Raw genomic sequence first — 26,540 nt, forward strand, 5'->3', positions numbered from 1 at the left:
CGGAGTACTTCACAAACATTAATTCATTTATGGGGCTGGGTGAGAATATCCCCATTTTACAGGTTGGGAACTGAAGCAGAGAGATTAATGTCAAAAGTGTCCACTAACATTGCACTTCCTATCTGAAAACCTGGGGCATAATTTTTCAGAGAATTTAGCATTTTATAGCACTTTATATGTTCAGAGAACAGCTCCCATTGACTTCAGCTGTAGTTCTGAAGGCTCAGCACTACTGGAAATCAGATCCCAGGATCTCAATGTGGGCATTCAGAAAAGGAGGAACACATAATTAGTATCCACCTGTGAAAAGTTTGGTTAAGTAACTTGGCCAGCATCAAACAGTAACATTGTGGCAGAGGCAGGGATAGATTCCAATTCTCTATGCAGCATTCATTCCCCTGAACCTTGAGATCATCCTTTTCTTCCTGCAATCCCCTACCTCATTCACTGTGCACCTTCCAGCTTCACAACAAATGACATCGGAGGCTTATTAACCACACAACCCTAATTCACTACCTGAGCATCATCCATCCTGTGCACTGAATGAGGTAAGGGTCCGGTGGAAAAAAATACACTCTTTAATTACGTGATCGTATATCATAATGCGAATGCACACAGGGAATGAATTAAGATTGCACCGTTTTCACTGCCTCCTCCCCACACCTGACTCCTTCTGCCCATGGTGCCTCTAGACTGCTTGTGTCCCAATGCCCCTGCAACACCGCTCAGCTCTTTGTCCCAGTCTCTCTTGCTACTCAGTTCCACATCCCAGATCCTATACCCTCTTTATGCCCCAGCTCTTAGTCCCTTCCCCAGCGTTCCATCCTCATCCCAGTTCCCTCAAGATCTGTATGCCAGTCTACCCCCTTCCTGTCCTCTTGGCCTAGTTCCACTCTTCCTCATTTCAATCAGAGAGTTTCCTCCTCCTCCTTGCTGCCTGGGTGCCATTAGAGGGACCAATGAGAACAATAGCGAGAGACTCTCCCTACCGTCAGTTCTGGTGCTGCAGCAACCTGAAAAAGCAATTACAGGCCAAAAAAATTGCAGGAGGCCGGACTGAACATCTTCAGTGCAGATGGAATTTTTGGATAATTTAGTTACCAAACTAACCAGTCTCTACTGAGCATGTGCAAACTGGAATTTTTCAAAAGCTTACAACTTGGTCAAATTTGGGTTGATTTTTTCACAGGACTGGCAAAAATCACATGTGACACAGAAAAGCCATCCCACGGCCAATTTTCAAACCGTGCTCAAAAGCATGGAGATGCAAAAGCTTCTCAATGAAATAGCTGTAAGTATAGCTGGGCGGGAAACAGGTTTCCCATCCTGGGAACATTTTCAAGATATCAAAATATTTTCCTCTCCTAAATTGGGATGACATATCAAAATCTCAAAATTTTTCACAAACTGAAAAAAAATTCAATTTGGCTCAAACTAATCATATCATTTTGATTATTTCAAAACATTTCATTTTTATTTTGACATTTTAATTTAACAATTTAGCTAAATTTAAATTTCAAAACAAACTGTCATTTTGAACCAAAAAACACAGAACATTTTGTTCAGAAAATGTCAAAACAGCCTATTTCAACACTTCTGAAACTTTTATTTGAAACTTTTCAAAATGAGAAATTTGTGAAAAGATTCCCAATCAGCCCTCATTATAAGAATTTTTTAACAAAGGCAAAATAATGTGTTTTTCTTTAACGTTACTCTGATAAACAGAGGAGCTGTTTTTGCTGAAAATTTCCCCCCAAAATTCATCCTGGGGCAGACAACTGAGATGGAAAACTTCAGCCCAAATGGCTGAAGTTGGGCAAAGTTATAAGCAGCTGAAAACAGGGTCTTTTAATGGATCATGTCAGGCAGCCTACCTACACCACACAACCTATAATGTAATCAATCTGGAATAGTCTTCTAGGAGTAGTAGTAGTAGTGGGGCCACCTTGCTGGGACCTCTGCTCCAGGAGATAAGCTCCTCCACTGGATCCTATACACCAGGAGGTGCGGATGTCCCTAACCAACCTTGGAGTGGCAGGTGCAGTGCCCCACTCCCAACTACCCAGACAAGGAAAGGGGGTGCCCCCTCCTTCCTAGACTACCCAAAAAGGAGTCAGTGTGGGCAGACTGGGAGCCACCTTCATTCCCCAGGTAAACAAGGAGCATTAGCAGTGGGTGAGGGAACAACTTTCCCTCAGCCTATTCAAATGGCAGCAGCTGGTTTTGGGTGCCCCTTCGGACAGCCACCTGCTTCTGGAGCAGACTTCCTCATGCTGCAAGCAGCCTGCTCCTTGTAGGCTTAAATGAGACCCTCAGAGCAGAGATTCCCCAGGCTTTTTCGTAGCATGGATCTCGTCTGAACAGTGCATTTGTTTTATGGATCAACTCCCCTCATTTGCAATGGTGCAGACCACATCCCCACCCAATAAGCATCAACTAACAGTAATTGCCATCAACTGCAGCAGTTGCTCACATGGAGCAGTGAAGTTAGGACAGTGCTTACCATATTTTTAGCCATCTTTAACACAATGTATTGTTATAAGATGAGGCGATGCCATATGACTAGCCACCTCTCTATGTAACACCAGTAAATGGTCTGTGTGGCATTGGTGGCAGAACTGGGGAACCACTGCAATAAAGTAGCTTGCATGGATGCTAAAACATCAGGGTAAAACACATATTATGACATTGGGTATGTTCATATTGGCAAAAAAACCCAGAGATTCTTAAATACTCCGTTTTACAACTACTTTTGCACTTATAATGATGCAAAGCTCTGTGTGTCTCTATGGGTGGCTTTGCTTCTGAAATTTAGAACCTAATTATTTAAAAAAAATGAGAATTTCAATCCCTTTCTTTCCTAAACAAGCAGTACCAAGAGTACTATATTGGCCAAGAACAATTCTATTTAGAATATTTGTTCTTCCAGGTGAGCCTGCAGTTTAACCTCTACATTTTCAAAGCATTGCAAATTTTTGCTAAAGGACTTCCATTAGCCACTTTGCTGCTGGTTCTTGCTGCATCTTCTGTGCTGTGGTGGAACGTGACTGTTTTCTTTTGCGGTGCTGACGTTCCTTTGGTAGACACCAGAGTATCTGTAGTGGAATTTTTGAAGATGCATAAAGTGGGTACAAGCCAAGAGAAAGACTTTTTCTTGTCCTGGGAAGGGAAGATGGGAAATAATGAGGAAACAAAGGTGGTATGGAGTGTTTTACAGGAGGATTTTTCTGCGTGGGTACCGAAAGGTATTGACCGAAGGAGAAACACAGGGAAAAAAGGTATTTCTATACAGCAGATGGATGTATAGAAATGTAATGTCACTGGATGTATAAGGGCATATCTTGGGATTTGTTATAAATTCTGTGTTTACTCCTCTATCCTCTTTGGTTTTTAGTAGCTGCTGTAATATATCAGAAGAGGATCTTGCTGCTCTGTTCCCTAGTAGAAGTAATAGGAACTTCAGTTTCTAACTGATGGTGCTTCTCTATTTCCATGGAACTCGGGTAAACCTGAAAAATGCCACTTTATTCCAAAGATTACCCTTTCTTTCCCTCAGCAACTCAGACCAGAGGAGGGCTTTGGGTTGCAGAATGGGGACTGGATCATGATGCTGAAGGACTATATCTAGATGGTGGGAATAACCTGGAAGCAGCAATGATGTATCCTGCAGGAACTGCTGCCAGCACAATCCTAATTCCCCAGAAATGGAAAGGAGTGATACCAAATGGAGCTATAGATCATCTCCTTATGTGAGTACTAGGCTATGTATTGCTGCCTACCCAGGAGTGAGAAAAAGGAGGGAACACCTGGCTGCCAATTCTTCCCCAAAGGCTGAGCAGGCAGATCACTCTTCATCTGCTACAAGGCTGTGGTAGTAGAGTGGCTCCTTCTCCGCCTGCCCAGAGGTCCTACTCTGCTGAAGAGGGATGGTGGCAGGCTAACACAGGGAGTGGCTTCTTTTCCAACATGGGAATCAGTAACCCAGCAGCTCTTGTTCTGAGGAAGAGTGGTTGTTACTCCCACTTCCTCTCCTCCCCGTCCACACCCTGCAGGGAAAAGTCAAAGTGAGCAATGGCAGAAGTTAGACATATGGGGCTTCATAGTGTCCCTTGAGTCTTGCCCAGATACTTACTATCCTTCAGCTCGGGAATGGAGAAGGGCTGATTAAAATCACTAAACCTCATCTCTTTGGGCTCAACCTACCACGAGAAGGAGAAGGGTAGGTGGAGATGGCAGCAGCGATAGCTGCTGAAAGGTAAAACTAAGTTTCTCATTGCTGTGACTGGTGAGCTGAGCAGCAGGAACCTCTTCTGAAGTTACAACTGGGTTGCTGCTGTTTTTTAAGAAGTCAGAGGGACAGATCAGTAAAGACTGAAAATAGAACAAAATAAAAAAGAATACATATTTTGTATCATTTTACACACACACACACTTTTCCTATACAAACCACAATGGTCTGTAGATCCAACACAGTTTCCTTATTTTAAAATCTTTCAATTTTCATCTGATTGAATCTAGCCACTCCCTTAACATTTTTCCTAGAGGCCATAATTTTAAAAGACTCATCAGCTGTTGGGTGGGAAAGCCACCTTTGCCAAACCAGTTCCCTGAGTTCCTTTATTACATCACCAAAAGCTCTCAAGCTTGGCTCTATGAGAAGAGGAAAGCAATATAAACAGGAAAGATAACCTTGAAGGAAATAGCCCAAAGCAAAGGAAGGAGAAGTTTGGGCTAAAAAGGAAATACCGGTTGCAGCACCATCACTGGAGATATACCCAAGATGAGGTTAGGTAGGTTGCAAGTGAAAATGCCATACAATGCAAGATATCACATTGAATAGCTCTTTGATCTAAAACATTTAAGTATGAGACAGTGTGGTCTTAGTGAATTAGAATAGTATTAGGAGCCCAAATCTCCTGTGTGCTAACGGAGACTCTGCTACTGACCGACTGTGTGACTTTGGCCAAGTCACTTATACGGTCTCAATTTTGCCATTCTTAAATGAAGGTAATGTGCTTACCTCACAAAGGTCTTAATGAAGATTCGTTATTATTTGTACAATGCTTTAGAAAAATAAATCTAGGAACAGTTCTAGAGTTATGTATTTTGGATTTGCTCTAATATTACATTTAAAGATGCTTGTAGAAAGGTTGTTTAATCTAATGAGATTCAATAGATTCAAGACTGCTCTAAATGCTATGGGAAGTCATGATCAAGCCTTAAAGCATCATGGTCTTTGATGTAGTAATAAAACAGAATCTTTGATGACGGAGGCTGTGAATTGCCCAGCATAAATAGAGTGTATAGTTTTACAGTTTTCTACTAGAAAGGTTCATTAGATATACTACCAATGGCTGTCTCCAGCCTTCTCATAGTAATTGTCTTTTCTGTCAGTATCTGCCACTGAAATTGGTAAAGAGGCACAACAAGAAGAAAAGTTGCTGGAGATTCTACATTTCAATTTTGTATGCCATCTCATCTATCACAGGTGCTTGGGTCAGCTAGATTCAGAGACAAAATAATTTCTCTGAAAACCTAACTGGCCTTGTTTTTTTAGTGCCAATTTAAAACCTAGTCCTGCCAAACTGCACATAAAACTCCCATTGAAGTTATCAGCAGAACAGGGCTCATGTTCCTCAGACACAGATAAAAAACCTCTTCAAGTATTTTGTTTAAATGTAACTAAATAAGAAAAACAATTGCACCTCAGGTTAGATATATCAGCATTCTAAATAACTTAAATCATTGCAATCACATATTTACATAGCACATTCAGCACTAAGAATCCCCAAGCACTGTGGAGATTTACCACTCTAAAAAGATACTGGCACTGATCCTGAGCTCCCCTTTGTGTGTACACCTTCGCACATCTGCCCTTTTCCAGCCCTAGTGTCTGTATGCACAGGCAAGAGAATTTTCATATGTAAAACTATTTGTGTAAACTTGTGCACATGCAACAAAAGTTGGGACAAGGCCCCAATAAAAATCAGGCCCACAGGAATAACCTCACTCACTACTGAAATGCAGCAGCTACTTAACAAGGTATAGAAATCTATACATCCATAAAAGATAGGAAGTGAAGAATACCATGCCAAAAAATAAAGTAAAATCTCTGGCATTTTTGGCTCAGTCACAGTAAGTACAGAACTATAGCAATAACTCTCAGGTTTTCAGTTTGCTAGGTAACAGGATCACTGACTTGGAGGGAGGGACGATGAAGAGAGAAAAATCAGTGTGACACTATTACTGAATATTTAATAGAGTCCTATACTCTAGCAATAAAATGAAAAATGAGAGTGAGCAAGTTAAATAGGTTTTTCAACATTAAGGGCCCGTCCTCTGGCACTATTCACAACAAGCACTCCTATTAGATCTGAAGGGAGCAAACAAAACAATCATGAAACTGAAAATAAAACAGACTGTTGGGTGATGGGTATTCTGCTGTGAACCTGCACCCACATGTGGGCTGAAAATCCTTTCTGCCAGGCTTCTTGACTTTTTTTAAATGTACTTTGAGCTATAGACCTGTCAGGAGGTAAACTGATGTCAGCACTTCAGCTTCCTGGTTGTCAGTTCTGATTCTAAATAACCTTTTGGCTTGTTATTCCAGAAACTAAATTATATATCCAGTGAAAAATGTAATTATACCCCAAAAGGCCACGGATTGCATCTTGAAATACATAACAACAACAAGATATTTACCCATAGCTAATCCAAAATTTTCCATTGTCCCACATGGGCTATTATAAAACTGTTCATAGTTGTTGACTTCTGTTTTGCAGCTAAAAAAGACTATTATTAACAAAACTACAGTCCAAGTAGAATATGGGAAGAGTCTCATGAAAAATATATCCTCATTATTGCAATGGATCATAGAATCACAGAACTGGAAGGGACCTCAAGAGGTCATCTAGTCTAGTCCCCTGCACTTAAGGCAGGACTAAGTATTATCTAGACCAGGTGTTTGTCTAACCTGCTCTTAAAAATCTCCAAGGATGGAGATTCCACAACCTCCCTAGGCAATTTATTCCAGTGCTTAACCACTTTGACAGTTAGGAAGTTTTTCCTAATGTCCAACCTAAACCACCCTTGCTGCAATTTAAGCCTATTGCTTCTTGTCCTATCTTCAAAGGTTAAGAACAACAATTTTTCCTCCCTCCTCCTTGTAACAACCTTTTATGTATTTGAAAACTGTTGTGTCCTCTCTCAGTCTTCTCTTTTCCAGACTAAACAAACACAATTTTTTCAATCTTCCTTCAGAGGTCTTGTTTTCCAGACCTTTAATCATTTTTGTTGCTCTTCTCTGGACTTTCTCCAGTTTGTCCACATTTTTCCTGGACACAGAACTGGACACAATACTCCAGTTGAGGCCTAATCAGCGCGGAGTAGAGCGGAAGAACTACTTCTCGGGTCTTGCTTACAATACTCCTGCTAATACATCCCAGAATGATGTTTGCTTTTTTTGCAACAGCATTACACTATTGACTCATATTTAGCTTGTGACCCACTATGACCCCCAGATCCCTTTCTGTAGTACTGCTTCCTTATTTCCCATTGTGTAGGTGTGGAACTGATTGTTCCTTCCTAAGTGGAGTACTTTGCATTTGTCCTTATTGAATTTCATCCTGTTTACTTCATACCATTTCTCCAGTTTGTCCAGATCATTTTGAATTTTAATCCTATCTTCCAAAGCACTTGCAACCCCTCCACAAACTGGTAATGTCCACAAACTTTATAAGTGTACTCTCTATGCCATTATCTAAATCATTGATGAAGATATTGAACATAACCGGACCCAGAACCGATCCCTGCAGGACCCCACTCGTTATGCCCTTCCAGCATGACTGTGAACCACTGATGATTACTCTCTGGGAATGATTTTCCAACCAGTTATGCACCCACCTTATAGTAGCTCCATCTAGGTTGTATTTCCCTAGTTTGTTTATGAGAAGGTCATGCAAGACAGTATCAAAATCCTTACTAAAGTCAAGATATACCACATCTACTGCTTCCCCACCATCCATAAGGCTGGTTACCCTGTCAAAGAAAGCTATCAGGGTGGTTTGACATGATTTGTTCTTTGCAAATCCATGCTGACTGCTATTTATCACCTCATTATCTTCTAGGTGTTTGCAAATTGATTGCTTAATTATTTACTCCATTATCTTTCTAGGTATGGAAGTTAAGCTGACTGGTCTGTAATTCCCCAGGTTGTCCTTATTTCCCTTTTTATAGATGGGCACTATATTTGCCCTTTTCAATATATTTAGTATTGACTTCCTTTCTGTCTGTTGCTTATGACAAGGACACAGAATTTAATATTCAATAACTGAGTTTTCAATAGTATGCAGATAAGAACACTGATGCTAGTTTTTTAGACACATTTCCAGCTGGTTCTTCAAGAATAACTTTAGTTATTCAGTTAATTAGCTTTTTAGGTGTCTGTATATTGATGTGAAATTGGTAGCAACTACCAGAATACTTTACTTTTTTCTGTGATTATTAGAATAATTAATATATCGGGACCTTGCTGGATTCTTGTGTGCACTTGTAACAATACTACTATTCAAAACCTTAGCTGCCCCGGTAAGAAAAATTGATATTGTTTTTATTTTGCAGACGGTGATAAGTATAACCCAAATATTACATGCAATGGAAAATGGCAGGTTTCGGTTAAAAGAATTTTTAAAATCCCATATTCCTCATTTACAGAATGTTCATATGTTTATCTTTATTTAAAAGTAAGGACTCACATTTTAGGTGTAATGCAGATGGGCCATAAGATATGAAAACATTTAAAATGTGGTCATTTTCTTTTTATTTGAAATTCTCTATCTCAAACATAATTAAAAACTGCTGCAGAGTCGCATTTGTTTGCACTGCAAAGGAGTCTTCTGAAGTAGAGTACATATAAATATTCACTACACAGTACTATCTCCAACCCTATAACACTCCATTCTCAAGTGTAATACTGAACCGTAGTTCAAAGGAATGTTATGTTCTACTTATATCAATAAACCTCTGAATTCTGGACTCAGTCTAACTCGTTGACAGATATGTAGTTCAAAAGTGTCAAGTTAGTTCTACCTGATAGATGGTAAAAAAGTTAGGGCATCAAATCAGTCAATATAATGGGTCATATCATGATGTCATGTGCCTAGTACATATTGCAAAAAAAAGGGAGCATGTTATACACACCCCAACTGGTAGGAAAAAAAAATACAAAAATCTTGCTCATGTCTAATGCTTTTGGTGTGAAATTCACTAAGTGCAGAGAGACAGTACAAGGTCTAAGTACCACTTACATTACTAAGCAAATAGAACTTGTGCCACTTTATTGTAAAGTGGAAAACACACTAACAATCTTCTTTACTACTACTTCAAGGTCTAAAAGTAACCAGATGGCTAGACCACAGTCATTTAAAGCACATTCTCTTTGCTCTGATCCTGCTGTTTTGCTGCCAGCAGATTTTATTTCCAGCCATACTGGTCCTGCTCTAAACTCTAGAGCTAAAGCCATTTGGCTGGACAGATAGTTTGTCAGTGCATTACAGACCAGATGGATTTGGGAAACTGGATTAATTGAACTACTATGGAATTGAAGGAAGATGTTTTCTCTAGTACCTAACAAAAAAAGCTTAAAAATGAGATTATTTATAACAGCAGGAATGCCCCAGAACTCTCTCCATAGACCTATATTTAAACACACCAGTCTTATGAAGGCAAGCAAGCATTGTGCTCTAGGAGCAACTAGGGATCTGTGAAGAGTGTGTGAAGGGGAGCAGATGTTATTTCACTGTCAGTATTCTAGCCTTTGTCTGCTAAGGTCCTTCATTTCTTACAGCTTTATTGATCAGTTGGTAAAATAATACACATAGAAAACCTACCGAACATGAACTAAAAGCCTATGCTTGAAAACAGGCATAAATTCCTATTTGTAATATGAACCATTCTGGTTTCTCATGCAGAGAGAACATCAGTTCTAAGGTTTGTGATGTCCTCAAGCAAAGTGGAAAATGTTCAGTCCTCACACCCTCTTAGTCCCCTATGTCAGCTGGTAGCTATGTCCCACCCCAGGCAAGGAGTGGGGAATGGGCAGAGCCTTGACCAGGCCTTTCCAAAGCAACGGCCAGTGTACCTTCGCCAGAGCACCAGGGAATGTATGCTGTGCCAGACACAGGGCTATTGCAGGGTATGTCCCCTTCTAACCCTCTCCCACAGCAGGGTCTACCTCCCATTCTGCTCCTGGGACAGCACAATAAACATGTTGTCCCATATACACACTGTGTGACAAAGCCACAGGTTAGCCCTAAATATTCTACTCCCTTATAGAGCAGCCTGTTTTGTTCGTATGAGCCAGCACTGCATACATCAAATACTTTTGTCAAACCTGTTTTTAAAAGATGAATATTAATAAAGCAGCCACACTATTCTGGACTGTAGATACATAGGAATTGTCATACTAGAACAGACAGTGATGCACCCAGCCCGGCAGCCTCTCTCCAACAGTGGCCAGTACCAACTGTTTCAGAAGCAGGGGCAAGAACCCCTACGGAAGGCAGATCTGGAGTAATTTGCCTACAAGGAGAGTTTCTTCCTAATCCTCATTAATGGGAAGTTGGCTTGTGCCCTGAAGTATCTGCCTATATATCCCTGCCAAAAAACAAACAAACAAACAAACAACAAAAAAAACGGTTATTTTTAACTCCTTCTACTATATAAATAACCAATCCTTTTTGAATCTGGCTAAGCTCCAAGCCCTAGTGATAATTGTGGCAATAGTTTCACAGGCTGTTTGCACGCTCTATGAAAAAGAATTTCCTATTATCAGTTTTTATGCACAGACTTTCCAAAGATAAGCTAATTTATTCTCATTTTTAAATAGACAGGGAACTGTTGCACAAGAAGGCTGAGTGCTTTCCTGAGTTACCATGAATCAGTAATAGGCCTGGAATAAAATACATGTCTCCCAACTCACAGTACTGTGCTGTATCTACTAGACCACACCATCTTAAACATCCAATCGGAAACCAAATAGTTGTACCTTCCTTTCACAGTGAAGTGAATTAAGGAGGGCAAGTAAGTCTCCTTCATTTAGCTGTTTTGGACAGTTTATGTCTTCACACATGCAACCCTCCAAACAAGTGAAATAAATCAACTACAATAATGCCTCTGTGTGTGACTGCCCTCACTGTTTAAGTAACTATCTGGGGGCTGGATTCTTGCATGAGATGATTACCATACACATCTCTGATCATAGTATCTTTAAATAACTAAATATTAATTTAGAACCAACTTTGAGGTTGAACAGTGACCTTAAGGTCAAAGCAAAGCACTATATGTTTGTTTCGATTCTTGTTTGTCAAAGCATTATATTTTAAGCAGGGACAGTGGTGAGCGAAATAAGCTATGTGGAGGGATGATTGTTGGTACAAATGTAACGTAGCCACAACTCCAATTAATCATATATTTGCATCTGTACGATCCATGCTGCTAATGGACAGACATCTACTGGTATCAACTGATAAATGAATTAAGCAATAGTAAAGTCCGTGAAAACTCTTAAGTAAAGCTGCCACCTTGTGTTTAATTGGTGCAATTACATTCATTAATTATGTCTGCAATGTTGTTGAAGCTGTGTTGACCCCAGGATTCTGAGACAGACAGGGCAGATGAGGTAATATCTTATTAAACCAATTTCTGTTGGTAAAAGAGAGATTTCAAGGCTCCACAGATCTGAAGAAGAGCTCTGTGGAGCCCAAAAGCTTCTCTCTTTTGCCAGGAGAAGTTAGTCCAATAAAAGATATTACCTCACCCACCTTATCTCATTCATAAGTCATCTCAGTTGACTCTTACAAAGCTATTACATAGGAGATTCAGACTTGTGCATCATGTGGGAGTTAATAAATTTATCTAGAAAGACTTTTGTATTGTTATCAAAATTGGCCTCCTTGCTCACTTTCTTCTTCTCTGGATGTCCTCTGCAACTGTTTGGCTCTTTCCTAAAGGCTGACTGATTTGCACTACACCTCTTCCGTACAATCAATCCAAACTCCCCAATCTAGCATTCTCTTCCTAGGCCAAAAGTTGTGGTTAGCAATTTAAAGAGGTCTCTTTAAACATGTGACAGACCAATTATGGCAGTAGGGCTGCCAACGTTTCCACTTTGAGAAGCAAGAATCTTAAAAAATCTGGATTAACTAATAAAAGGTGGGCATTATGCACGGATCACCAATACCATGAGCTAAATTGTGTCCATCTGCACATGGGTGCACAGGGGGAAGGAAGGAGATAGAAGACTCAATGAGCTTTTCTCCACTTCTTCATCCCTGCATAAGGGTTGGGCACAATCATTTTCAGAAGCAGAAACACTGCTCCTGGCTGTGGCAGCCCCAGCTTTCTGAATGGGGATGACTAGGTACCATGGCGATAGGCATCAGTATAAGAACCAAGGTGGAAGAAAGGACAGGTAGATAGTGAAGGGGTCTTTCAAAGAGTGACCTTAAGTGTCCTTCTTAGAGCTCTATCTAGCCAGAATCTTCCTGGGGCTGCTGCTGCAGCATTCTCCCTCCTCACCCCATAGTGGCAAGTGGCTCAAACACTACAATCTGTTCCTATGGATTCAGAAGGACAGACAGATCTTGACTAGTCCAATACAAGTAGTAGATATGTTGCGTGTGTGTGGCCTGGAATGTATACTGTGACCTGGGCCATACTCTAGTGCATAAAATCTAACAAGTTAGCCATTGCTTCTGCATAATTATACTGATCAGGAGATACTCTTAGAGTTGTTATGGATAGTTTATAAATTTCCAGAGATTACACACATACATACACACAGAACAACATGATGCACAATTGTATCTGCTTCTTTCTTTTCATTTACTAGTTTTGTTATTCTATCAAAAAACCCCAAAACAATCAAGTCTGACTTGCAATATTTATTCTTTAAAAACACTTGCTGCTTTCTGTTCACAGCTCTGTTACTCTGTAGGGCCAACCGTTTTGAAAAACAGGATCTATTGGATCAGATACCTAGTTATTTTTTCTATTAATATGGTATAACTTTTTCTTAAGGAAGAAGACTAAGCCTTTCAGAAGAGTAAGCAACAGGTTTACTCCTTTCCTTTCTGAAAATCGGTACCTGTACTACATTTTGCTTTTCTTGAACTTTTACTTTTTCCTCTTTCCCCAAACTTTATCAATAGTTGTTTAAAGCACCATGAGTTTTTAAAAAAGTCTCAGTTCACAATATGATGAACTAGGCATGCATCTTTTAGGACCAAAACTCAGGACATCTAGCAAGTGGTGAAATGAATGTCAATATGGCAAGACCCCATGGAAAGCCAACATTAAAGATCATACAGTTTAAGACTATTCATAAGTAACTGCACAGGAGTTGGATCAGGGAGATATTGAGATACTTACAGGATAGCCAAATAAGTTACAATAAAAAAAGAAGTCATTGGCAATATTTGCTTTCAAAATAAAATCTGAAATATCTAAATATTAGCCATTGTTCAAACATGCTCATTTTGACACTACTGCTGGAACCTCAGCTGTTGGACACTGGGGTAGCTCTAATGACTTTAATGGAGCTATGCCAATTTACACCAACTGAGGATCTGGCCCTAAAACTGAATAGGCAGTAGTTCAGGGACACTTGTAAAAGTTTAGTGAATAGTCATATACAATGTCCCAGATATTCATGCACGATAGTCAAATATGGATTTTTAGCTACAAAGCTGCATTTTACTTTCCACTGACTGAGCAAATGCAATGCTTAAGCTGGAGGCTGCTGCCCAGTGCATGTCACCCTTGTCATTATGGGAATTAGCTTATACAATTTTTAATAGCATTGAACCATTTACAATTCAAGACTTAAGTATGCATTTCATTTTAACAACCACCAATGTAGTCATATTTGCATATAATGTACAGTTCACTTTTTGAGGAATCTTTCTAATCACTCATGTGTTTGAAACAGAAAAAGGCCAAAAGGAAAAGATCGATATAGGTGTTCAACGGAGCACAGAGGCAGATAAGGTGCTGGTATTTGAAGAGGTAAACAATGGCTAATGGAGTTGTGCTTAGAAGCTTTAAAAAAAAACAATCCAACACTGTAGATGTATCAGTTTACTTGCAGAATTATTTTGATATTTTGACTTCAGGAAATATCTATCAACAGCTGATTTGTTTAGGTTTGGAAGGTACACCTCATTTGTGTTATTTGATTAAGTTTTTTAAAAGACTGGATTAAGAAAGACTTTTATAAAAACAATATAGATACCTGTACTACAAGTACAGCCCCCACCCCCATCCCGTTGAACCTGATCGAAGGCACAATGAAATCAGTGGGAGTCTTTCCATTAATTTCAATGGGCGTTGGATTGGGCTCATTATCATTTTGTTATGTTAGCTTTGTGAAGGGTGGTTGCACATAAAGTAACATTAACTTTCCTAGAACTTGCACAGTGACTGAAGGAATAATCACAGCACTGATTCAGCTTAAGGCACCAGAGACAAACCCTGCACTGACATCTATGAGCCAGCAAAAACTGGGGAGTTTTGCCTGATTAAAGAATGCTGAAGAGGACTTCAGAGAAGCTTCCCTACTTCTGCATGCACACAGCCACACGGGGACAATGAAAATAAATATTTGTTTTACAAGAAAACAAAACAAAAAAAAAAAAACAGGTAAAATGCAAAACATGATGTTTATATTAAAGGCAAAAAACAATTCACTACCCAACTGTGGAATCAGTAAGTTTTCAATAAGACATTATCTTGACTACAATGAAAATATAACATGACTTGCTAAAATTAATATACTATTAAAACTACTGCATGCATACCCCCTCTAACACCCTGTAATGTAATGTGAAAGAAGAATCTAGCTATATTAAATGAATATTAAACGTAAAAAAATATGTAAAGAAAAGCTTAAGGTTGCATGTTCAAGTGCTCAAATCAGGAAATGCTATAATTAGGGCTGCATGATCATATACTGTATTATTTCTCAACTAGTATAATAGATCTATTTTTCTGCAGCCTTAGATATACATGTGTAGCATCTTGCAGTACCAGGTACCAGTGTGTCTATTTCTTTATAATACTGTTGTTATAGGCAGAGCAGTAGTAATGACGATAGGCAGAAGGAAAGACAACTTAATCCCACCTCCGCCCCCCACCAAAAAGTCACTATTTGTTTTTTTATATTTAAGCTTGATTGTAAGCTCCTGGCAGCTGTAAAAATGCCAAATACATTTCTGTCACTGTATATAATAAAATAATAATATTCTCTCTCTTATTCACTAGGTCTCAGAGGAACAGCACTATAATCATGGACGATATGCAGCTGACGGCTATATCTGTCTAAGGGTTTTATATTGCCACCCATCACTGTAGTAATTGAGCGTCCTCCATATAAAAATCAATAGCATCAGCAAAGTCCCTAGTGGACTTCATGGACTTGCATATGTAGTTGGCAATGTACCCCTAATAAAAGAGGTGCTGATGGCTTGTCTTCACAGTTTTTATCATCATTTTAACTTACCCTTCTTACTAGGTAGCTCAGAGTAAGAGGTGAGGGGAATTAAGGAACTATAACAATATGCTGGGCTCAAATAACTAATGCTATTCTGGCCCAGAGCCTGCAAAGGGATCTGCATCCACAGACCCTTCTGCTCACATGGAGATCCTTTGACCTTTGCAGGATCAGAACCTCAGACAAGTTATTGTTCACATACGTATTGTGTGTTGAAATGGTTGTAGTATTGATGAGACAGAAATATTTGTAGAAGCTGTTGTGAATGCAATCTCACCCACAGGAGCAGCTCTTATATGAGTAGGGAGTGAGGACCTTCTCAGGTCTGATTCCTCCTTATCCCACACTTTGTGAAGTGATTTACACATGTGCAAAGTGAGTGTGAAACAAAACCATTTTAATTTGGTAGAATTTTACACCCACTTTCCATTGGAGGAAGATGAATGGCAATGGAGAATAATGTGAGTAAGACTTAAGAACTGGGATGCAGGATAAACTGGACGAAGGTGAATTTGGGGACGGACCTCAAAAAATGGAATTTTGACAGATTTTAGTCTTATACCTGAGTTTTGTTACATATATAGAGGTAGCTTAGGAACGTCATAATTCAAAGCTAAACTAGTAACTACCTTTATGCAGAACATATTTTAAAGTGATCGTTTTTCTCTTGCACAATACCACGACATTAGTTTGAGTCAATATCAATTTATGCCACTTATTTCTTCTGCATAGGAGAGATCTATCAATTTCTTGGTAATGTTAGATTAATATACTGTAGATGTCTTATCATGTATCTGTTTTTGTTTTGCTCCTAACATGTAAATTAGTTCTATACATTTTACTAGCGCAACAAAAATTATTTTAAAAATTAGAGAAACTGGCTTTATTCACACTGTTACCAGATTTTCATTTCTTCATGAATTGTCACAGTACCCAAGACAAAGCTAGCAAGCCATTCTGAAAATCAGCTCCTTCCCCAAATTGCATCTGAACCTTTTGTAAGGTTTGACAGATTCAGGTAGGCATCTCCTCCCTCCTGTACAATCTTGTAAAGATCACTCCCTCTCAGTCTTTTAAAGAGTCTGTTGTGGCTCCAGGTTGGCAGAACAGTTCAAATCTTATACAGGCGGGGCGGGGGGATTGGGAGGGTCCCCCTGTTAGAAACACACAGCATAATCTGGGACATTTCTGAAAAGAAATCCTCAATGTACATGAATTACTATCCGGACATCTGTTCTAGCAGAGACACTAGAGACCAGCTAGAATCCTGTGATAGACTCTCATGCTAGCAGGGGGCTGCAGAAAATAAAGGATAAAGAAGGAAGAGAAGGCCAGAAGGGCCTGTTTAGTGTTGGTCAGGAGTGGGACCTGGGAGTAGTCCACGGAATGGGGGAGGGGGGGAAGAGGAGTGGAAGGATTGGGTGGAGAACCTTTCAAAAGAGTCAGCTGAGCTTTGAATAATAATGCACGTGTGGATGTTCTGTAAACTGAATCAAACCAGAGGCTTCCAAAGTTTGGCTATCTCCAGCTAATTCTGATTTATTGTAATGAAACACTGATCTCAATGAGATCTAGTTCCATAATCAGATTACATCTAAAATCAAATATACTTTGAGACTGAGGTATATTGTTCTCAAACTACCTTATTATTTTCTGTGGGAAGGCATGTGAGAGCAGCATGACTAATGACCACAATAGCACCCATTACTTTTTCCAGCAAAATTATTCTTCCTTTTTTGTCACCTGTTCTTGAATAAGAACAACTGTCTTATCTATCTCACTATTATTTTTGTGGGATTTTTTCTCCTGAGGTAATCTAAGACATTCCAGATTCCATAATATAATTGTCATTTCAGCTCTTCAATCCTATTGCAATATTAATTTTGGGCTGTGTCATTTGCACATAAATGCTTGATACTTGCTTCCAGCAAAATGGGTAAAAAGGTTACTATGTCAAGCAGCAATATTTCAGCTTCTATGAAACAGAGCACCAATCAGGGATTGCTACTATCCTGATGTTTAATGAAATCTCTGAGCACAGCCCTTCATGATCTTTGTTCCAAATGCCAAGTTTTTCCTCACAGATTATGTGGGCTCCTTATTGTTAGAAGCACATCTAACCAATTGCCTATAATCATAGGGCAGTCTGTAGGCATTTTGTGATTGGACTCAAACAAACATTCCATATACAAACAATGCATATGTTTGAATTGACTTATACACACTGAGCCTGATTCTACTTTCATTGAAGTCAACAGGTGTATTGCCATCACGTGCAACAAGAGGAAGACTGGGCATTATAACTTTGCAGACACATTCTAATAATGCAGTTACTTACAACTAGTCCTCTATCAAATAGATAGTTGCAATGGAAAGAGACACCTACATTTATTGCCACCATTTTGAAATGCAAAACCTTTTGAAGATATTTTCCTAAATTTTGTACTACCAGTATAGTATTAGAGGAAAAAATGTTCTCCTTGGCAGTAATATACAGAACGCTTAGAGTAATAAAAACTATCTTGTGATCATGGCAATACACAATTTCAGAACCATATATTTTATTAATGAATGACTACTGTATTTTTTTCTTTTAAAAGAAGATTAATTGCTTATAGCAAGCAAACTTTTCTTCCAGCATTCATACTGTGAGCTGTTTATCTGCATCTTGCTATTGCATATTCTGTACTTGCCCAATGTGAAGAGTGTATGATGAACAGAACAAATGCAGAATATGCAATCACAATCCCCGGTATGGGTTGGAGAGGAACCCTAAGTATGCTCAATTATATAATGTTCCAATAAGGGTTTGTTCATTTTTTCATGCAATACCAGTTTCACAATCCCTATGCAAGTAAACAGGTTAAAATGACTGTCACTATTACCTATTTTGCTAAACCAGTATCTTGCAGAATTTATATCCCCTATCTTCCTCATTTTAAAGAGTATTTAACCTCCATTTGGATTAAACATGTTTTAACCCACTATAATAAAATGTGGCGAGTGGATGACTACTCAGTTAGACAGAAAGAAGTTTGCATGATACTTAGTCATTATCAGGTATCTCAAAGGTAAACAGTCTCTCGGGATTACTCCAAACATGATTCGTAAAAATATACAAACAAAAACAGCTTAATTTGGCATATGAACCACCTCTCTTGTACTGCAATGGGCAGTACTCCACTAATTACAACCTCCAAGAATCCACATCATGGGAGTAGACAGGTACCTCAGGCGATTCCAAGTCATTCTATTCAAATTTGTGAATCTTCTTTCTAGATAGTGCCTCTGTGACAACCTTCCATTGACCTACCCAAAGGGGAAAAGGGCTTCTGGAATGACTGAGATGTTTAATAATTTCTGTTGTCAACACAGGACAAGAAAGAATGGATAGATCTCCTAAATAGCATAACAAATCTACTAAAGAAATGAATGCCTTGAGCACCAGTTTCACAGTTTTGGAAATGGTATCAATATGAAGTGAAATTTCACTTCAAAAAAACCTAATCTATAATATGAGTACTCGGGTATAACCTGTACTGTGCCAAATTCTCAAGCCCTTTTGGGGAAATAATGAAAGCCTCTCCACTATTTTCTTTCCAAGCATTTCAGAAATGTTCAAAATATTCCAGGCAGGCCAATCAAATAAGACAGTTCAATTATTCAAAACTTTCACCTCACCTGTTCACTCCAAAATGCCAAAGAAAACTCATCTTGTACAAAATTCAATTATATTCACACACAAGTCAAGTAATTTACTTCATGGAAATATGTCAACCTGAATGTTACTTTAGTTCTTTCTGGTTGCCTACCTTTTATTAGTGCTTTGGGTGGGTTTTGATCTGTAACTGAGACGTATGCCTTGAATCTATAATGGTATGCAACAAATCCCAAACAAAAGCAAAGTCTTTTGTACAACCAACCATGAGCCATTACTTCCCCAAGAAATTTTCCTTGAAAAAAAAATTTTTTTTTGAGGTATAGCATCGAAATAAACCAAGCAAGCCAAAGGGAATCTAGCATATTATTATTATGCTGCTACAAAACTAAACTCATATTTTGCTGGTTTATTTCACAGCCCAATCCCTTTTTATCAGGAGTCAGGCTGAGGAAAAATAGGTGGAGGTACTCCTCCAAACTCCACCCATCATTGAAGTTTTGCCCATCAACTTGTCCAAATAATGTAGTGATGAGCAGATGCCACTGTGATGGGCACTGTGTCTCAACACATAGACAGAATAGAATAGGGGTGGAAAGTAGCCTTCCCTGGTGGAAACCTGCATGTGATGGTCATGGTGGAAATACTACCTGGTTTCCACCAAAGGATGAATGCGTCTGCTGCAAAGCTCAAGTCCTCCGTGTTGGGGGTCTCAGATTTAAAAGCACTGGGGGAGCGTAGAGGAATCTTCTATCCTGTTATGGGCATGCCTGGGGTCACACAGAGAGCAGGCACCCTTTTGCTGCAACAGTATCTCCTGAACCCCGCTGCTCATGAAGCCCACATCCCCCCCATTCTTTGGCATTGATGGCTCCTGCTCCTGAAAGCTAGAAAAGGATTCTGACGGGAGCTCCTCCTCCTGCTCCCTCTCCTCCCCCCGCCCCTTTTACTTAGCTGAGTCTTAGTACACAAAGGGCCCGAGCCTACCCATATTGAAGTTTTTCCATTGATTCCACTGGGAGTTGGCTCAGACCCAAATTCAGAAATGTTCAGATGTAGGTGCAAATTAATATTTAGGCCCCTAAATCAGAGTAGTCCAATTTTCAGAGCTGCTAAGCAAGCACTCATCACTTTGCACCTCTGAAAGACCATTTTTATTTAGGTACCTAACCTTAAGCACCAAAACTTGAGAATTTCAGCCAAAGTCCCAGTATGAAAGAGAATATGATCAGTTATAAAGATAAGTAGATTAAAATAAAACTCTTTGAAGTGCTCAAGGGCATTGCAGCATACGAAAAATCACAGATTTTCAATAATAAAAATATGACAAGAATTGCAATTAAGATTAAAAAATTTTTAATAGCTTTGGTTTTGTTTCTAATTAGAGATACCATATTTCCATAAGTTAAGGAATGTGTCTAGGATTTAAGACTGTAGTGATTACTGTTATTACACTAATGGCACATACCAATGTTTTAAAGTCAACATACTGTTTGTCAAATATATTCTCAACATAAAAAACTGCTAGTTTCCAGAGCATGATCTGTAGGGCATCCGTCTGTAGGGGTGTTACTGACGCACCCATACAGAGAAAAGTCATACTGTACTAAACTTTGCTTCATCTTGCTCACTGTACCCCAAACAAGTCAAAATATAGACTCTTGTGCCTGATTTAGCATTCCAAAACAACCAGCATCCAATCCCAGGAATCAGCAGAATGAGCAGGACCCTTGTCTCTCTATAATTCCTTCCCATATCTTAAAGAGACAAGGTGGGTGAGGTAATATCTTTTATTTGGACCAAATTCTGTTGTTTCCATATTTTGTTTTTTAAAACACCATCTAAGTTATTCCAAATAGTACAGTAGAACCTCAGAGATACAAACACCAGAGTTACGAATCGACTGGTCAACCGCATACCTCATTTGGAACAGGAAGTATGCAATCAGGTAGCAGAGACAAAAAAATGGAAATACTGTACAATACTGTGTTAAACAAACTACTAAAAAAAAAAGGGAAGTTTAAAAAAAGATTTGACAAGGTAAGGAAATTGTTTCTTTGCTTGTTTCATTTAAATTAAGATGGTTAAAAGCAGTATTTTTCTTCTGCATAGTAAAGTTTCAAAGCTGCATTAAGTCAATGTTCAGTTGTAAACTTGAAAGAACAATCAAAACATTTTGTTCAGAGTTGCAAACATTTCAGAGTCACAAACATCCTCCATTCCTGAGGTGTTCAGAACTCTGAGGTTCTACTGTATCACTGTCACTGGATTTGTGCTGAAATAGAATCTGAAATCAGGGTTTTTTCACAACCCTATTGTCCAAAGATCTTCTCCAGGCTGTGTGACTTTATTAAAAATCCATCATTATTAATCCAACTCATTTGCTACTGTGGATGACTATGTTTGGATGCCACTTCATCTTATTCAAGAATAAGAACTGCTACGGAGAACAATTCCTAAACTGCTGCAATTTGCCTACTCTGTCCCCATATCTACTCTGGCAACAGCATCAGAGGACCCAACCACATCAGCCACACCATCAGGGGCTCATTCACCTGCACATCCACTAATGTCATATATGCCATCATGTGCCAGCAATGCCCCTCTGCCATGTACATTGGCCAAACCGGACAGTCCCTCCGCAAAAGAATAAATGGACACAAATCGGACATCAGGAATGGTAACATACACAAGCCAGTAAGTGAACACTTCAATCTCCCTGGTCATTCTATCACAGATTTAAAAGTCACTGTCATTGAACAAAAAAACTTCAGAAACAGACTTCAAAGAGAAACAGCAGAACTAAAATTCATTTGCAAATTCAACACCATTAATCTGGGCTTGAATAGGGATTGGGAGTGGCTGGCTCACTACAGAAGCAGCTTTTCCTCTCCTGGAATTGACACCTCCTCATCTATTATTGGGAGTGGACTACATCCACCCTGATTGAATTGGCCTGGTCAACACTGGTTCGCCACTTGTGAAGTAACTCCCTGCTCTCCATGTGTCTGTATATAATGCCTGCATCTGTAGCTTTCACTCTATGCATCCGAAGAAGTGAGGTTTTTACTCACGAAAGCTTATGCCCAAATAAATCTGTTAGTCTTTAAGGTGCCACCAGACTCTTTGTTGTTTCTGTTTTACTGTGTGTCAGAAATGCAAACCAGTAAGTGTTCAGTCAGCGCTGATATGTAACCCATCACAGAAAGTAACTTGCCTGGAAATGTCTTTCAGTGGGACAGACAGAGGCATCAGGAAAATAATTATCTCTGCTATATTCACATGTGTGATACATGTTATTTTCCAGCAAATACAGTCACTGCTTCCCAAATATCAACTATCTCACTGAACATTAAAATCATCTAAATCATGATGCAGCAGTCCTCCCACAAATGAGAATTAGTTAATTCATCCAAAACATCTGCACCAGGAAGAAAGTTTTGTTTGGGATACTTAGTGCACAGTCCACCTAGAAATGGGAAAACTCACACATCACTGTTTACAAAAGTGTTTATCATATATGGTGTAATTCTTAATATTATTTTTTTACCTGATTACTAAGCGGATGGAGTTCTCAAAGTATTAAGTCAGTAAGTTCTAGTTCACACACTGCTGTAGCATATGGTCAAGTGAGAGATGGCAAGAAAAATCCATTTTAACTCAGAAAAAGAAAGAGAAAGAAAGAAGGCAAAGACAATACCCCACTTCAGACCCATTCACCAAAGGACTTGCAGAAAAGAGGAGCTTTGCACCATGCACTGGAAGCTAACAAACTTGAGCTCTGGTGAATGGCCAATGGGCACAAGTTTCACAGTCTGGGACCTGCCACGGAGAATGCCATGACTTTAGAATGCTCATGGACAAGCGAACACCTCAGCTTGTCCCAGCCACTGTGATGGTGCATAAGGAAAAGCAGTTTCTATGGTAGTCAGGTCCCACACTACATGCATAAAATCATTTGTGTTGGTAGTGGATGGGAAGTTTTTATTATCTTTTCAAAAGCCCCAATTAAATAGTAATTTCAAGTACACATGATTAGTTATCAGTCAGTTAACAGGATATAAACATTTCAATGGCTCAGGAACACTTTAATGACAGCAAAATTAATAGTTATTAATTATTATTATTAAGTAAACACTTGTTTCTTTTTAGATTATAGACTATAAAGAAAGCATTAGATTGGTTGCCATTTAATACTTAATAGTTACCTTTTCAACCGGTGTATTTTCTTCACTTGTTACACTAGCTTTTCTTGATTCAGTTTTGGTTCTGCTCAGCCTTCGGGATACTTTTTCTCTAAGCAGAGTAGCATATCCAATGTGCTCATAGATGGGGTTTTTGGTCATTTTGGCAATATACTCAGAAGCCTTGGTTTCTATATACAGTGTTATCAAGCCATCTGTTACCAAATCATGGATAGATTCAAACCTTTTCTCCCCCACAAAGTGCTTCCCATCATAGAAAAGCCTGTAGTTTAAGGTTTGATTACCAAACCTGCATAAAAAAAAGAAGAGAAAGGGAATACAAAATATCAGAACAACCAGGAGACAATCTTGCTGATTATACATACATTTTTAGGTCCTAATATTGCAAATGGATCTGTGTGGATGAGTATCCCACAGAACCTCATTGTGCTCATGTGGATCTGACTGAAGGATTAAGCCACCTAGTGTTTAACAAGCAACACCACCCAGAAATATGTGCAGTTAGTCAGTATGTGCTCATCTTGAGGGGCTGGCACAACACATCAGAGGAATGCTTATACTGATTGACAAAAGCCTATTCTGGGGAGTGCTATTTATGGCATGTATCGTATACGATTTAAAAAATATATATATTAAAAACAAAGTATCTTAAAATGTTTCTTTTATAGCACATCAAGGGTGAAATCCCGATCTCACTGAGGTAAATGGAAGGTTTTTGTCAGTGACTTCAGTGGGGTCAGCATTTCAGTCCAAATGTACATGTTTTCTTTGTTAAATGGGTTACAGGCTAAAAGTTCCAGAATGGTCTCTAGATTTGTGCTATAATTTTTTTCATATAAATTCCCAATTTGCAAACAAACGTACGTTTTTGAATCAACAAGTATTTACATAGGTAAATTTAGAAATTAGACTGAAAATCTAGCTCTTGATGTTAGCAACTGAAGTATTCTGTTACAACCACTATCTATATTTAATAAGGACAATCAAATACTATACTTTTCTTACTCTTTATTTTGTAATACTTTGTTAAGAACCTTGAAAATCCCCTATTTTGTTCTTTTCCATTTGACAAACACTGCTATCCATTTCCTACACTGTTCACACAGCAAGCACCAGCGTCAGTCTCAAAATGGTTTTAAATGCTGGACTGCTGACGGCCTTGTTTGTGCACCAATATAACTAATCAGGATGATCTCAGTACAATGTTCATAGCTCTAGGAAATCTCTTCTAGGAAATTTTTGTTACAGACTCACCAAAGGGAGTATAAAATTGGAGACTCTTTTTGCAGGTTCCACAAAAATAGTAATGTTTTTAAAACTTTAATTTTTTTTAAATTTTATTAAAGGTGATAGGATCTGAAGGATATATCCCACGAAACTATGACAGTTTTATGATGTACAAAATTTTGCACTTGAGTAGCTTGATGTCTCTTTAAAAAGAAAGTTGCTAAAGTAAGCTTTAGGTTTCTAATAATTTTATTTAGATTCAATATATAAAAGGACCCCGACCCAAGGTTTGAGGCACCCTACCATTATTACTCTCACAATCAAAATCAGCAGCATAAAAGTCGTCATTCCACAGGAATTCAGCGAGCCGCCTACAGAGCCTCCTTTCCACGCCATCATTGGGGGAGCACAACTTTACCTTCTAAAAAACTCCGTCAAACAGATATCTTTTGCAGTATGCCTGGAAGGTCACCAAAATCAGACCGGGGGGAGGAGGGGAGCTAGTTCTAGAGTACTGCAGCCTTCACAGAGGGCATCCTACCAAGCGCCCCCTCTCATTTATACTGAGAGGGATCCAGTCATGTGCCCCTTCTGACCACAGTTGTGGCATGAGGAGAGAGACAACTCCTCAGGTTGGCCTGTTCCAACTCATTTAGGGCTTTGTAGATCATAACAGAGACCTTACACTCCACCCAGAGACCAATGAGCAACCAGTGCAGATTCGGGAGGAGCACTAGTGTCATGTGTTCCCTGCATGATGCCCAATCAGTAAGCAAGCTACTGCATCCTGCACCAGCGGCAGTCTCAAAATGGTTTTAAGGAGTAGTCCCATGTACAGAGCACTGCAATGGTCTAAGCTTGAGGAAACAAAAGCCTGCATAATAATGGCAAGGTACACATCCACAGAGAAAGTTTGCAAACTCCTAGCCAGATGCAGATGGTAAAAAGCTTACTAGGTTACTGAAGTAATGTGACTGTCAAACAGGTTTAAAATCACGCTTAGTTGCAAGCCCTAGCAATTAAAGGCAGAGGGTTCTCTCAATCAAAGGGACTGGTATTATCTCCGCCATCCCTTCCAAATGTCTAGTTAATCTAGAAATGTTTTATTAAAACTGAGTTTACCTGAGAGCTAGAGTGTAGCATCCAGGTTGCCGCTGGCTCTCTCTAAGAATATATGCTCCTTCTACACCTGCAAGTATTTCATCTGCTTGCTCCCGAGAAATAATTCCATGAAACCTGAGGGGAGAAATTTCAGCAATTTACGGAATAATCATAGGTAGAAATAAAACTACAAGAAATCATGGTTGATTTAAGTGAGACATATGTGACTAATAGTAGATTATAATAGGATAGCAACACCAAATACTGCATCAGTGAAACAACCTGGGAACAATTTCAGGTCCCCAATTCCCAAACTGACAGACATCAAGCTTCACACAGGTGATGGGATTGAACTGAGAAATGACAGAGCAAAGAGAAAATGTTGTTCACTACCTGAGTAACTCCACTGAGTGATTTTAGAATAATGTCTTTCAATTTGGCCCAGGAAAGTCTAACCCCAGCTTCCGGAAAATACTGTGGGCATGACCATCTGAATTTAAGTAAAGACTTTAGAGCAGGTAAAAATGGTGTGTGAATCTTGACATTCCTACCATCACAATACTTGGCAGCTCAAGGAGCAGGAACAATTAGATATAGAAGAACAAGAAAAAAACATGAAGGCCAAATCCTCAAATCTTGATTTAAAGACTTCAAGTTACAGAGAATCCACCATTTTCAGACCAGCAAGTGACCCTACGCTGCAGAGGGAGGCAGAAAAAACCTCAGGGTCTCTGCCAATCTGACCTGGGGGAAAAATCCTTTCCAACCCCAAATATAGTGATCAGTTAGACTCTGAGCATTT

The 26,540-nt window shown here is 39.1% G+C and overlaps 1 protein-coding gene across 1 annotated transcript in view; it reads right to left on the reverse strand.

Annotated features, from left to right (window-relative positions):
- The window catches only part of CHN2 (chimerin 2), a 211,629-nt gene that overhangs the window by 66,912 nt on the left and 118,177 nt on the right, over window positions 1-26,540 (reverse strand). Inside the window, exons 5-6 of the mRNA XM_054020062.1 lie at window positions 25,760-25,873; window positions 23,414-23,699 (exon numbers count right to left, since the gene is read on the reverse strand). Of these exons, the coding sequence (XP_053876037.1) occupies window positions 23,414-23,699; window positions 25,760-25,873 (400 nt within the window). The remainder of the gene's footprint in view (window positions 1-23,413; window positions 23,700-25,759; window positions 25,874-26,540) is intronic.

This window comes from Malaclemys terrapin, chromosome 2 (assembly GCF_027887155.1).
Source record: "Malaclemys terrapin pileata isolate rMalTer1 chromosome 2, rMalTer1.hap1, whole genome shotgun sequence".
In the NCBI taxonomy this organism is placed as follows: Eukaryota; Metazoa; Chordata; order Testudines; family Emydidae; genus Malaclemys; species Malaclemys terrapin.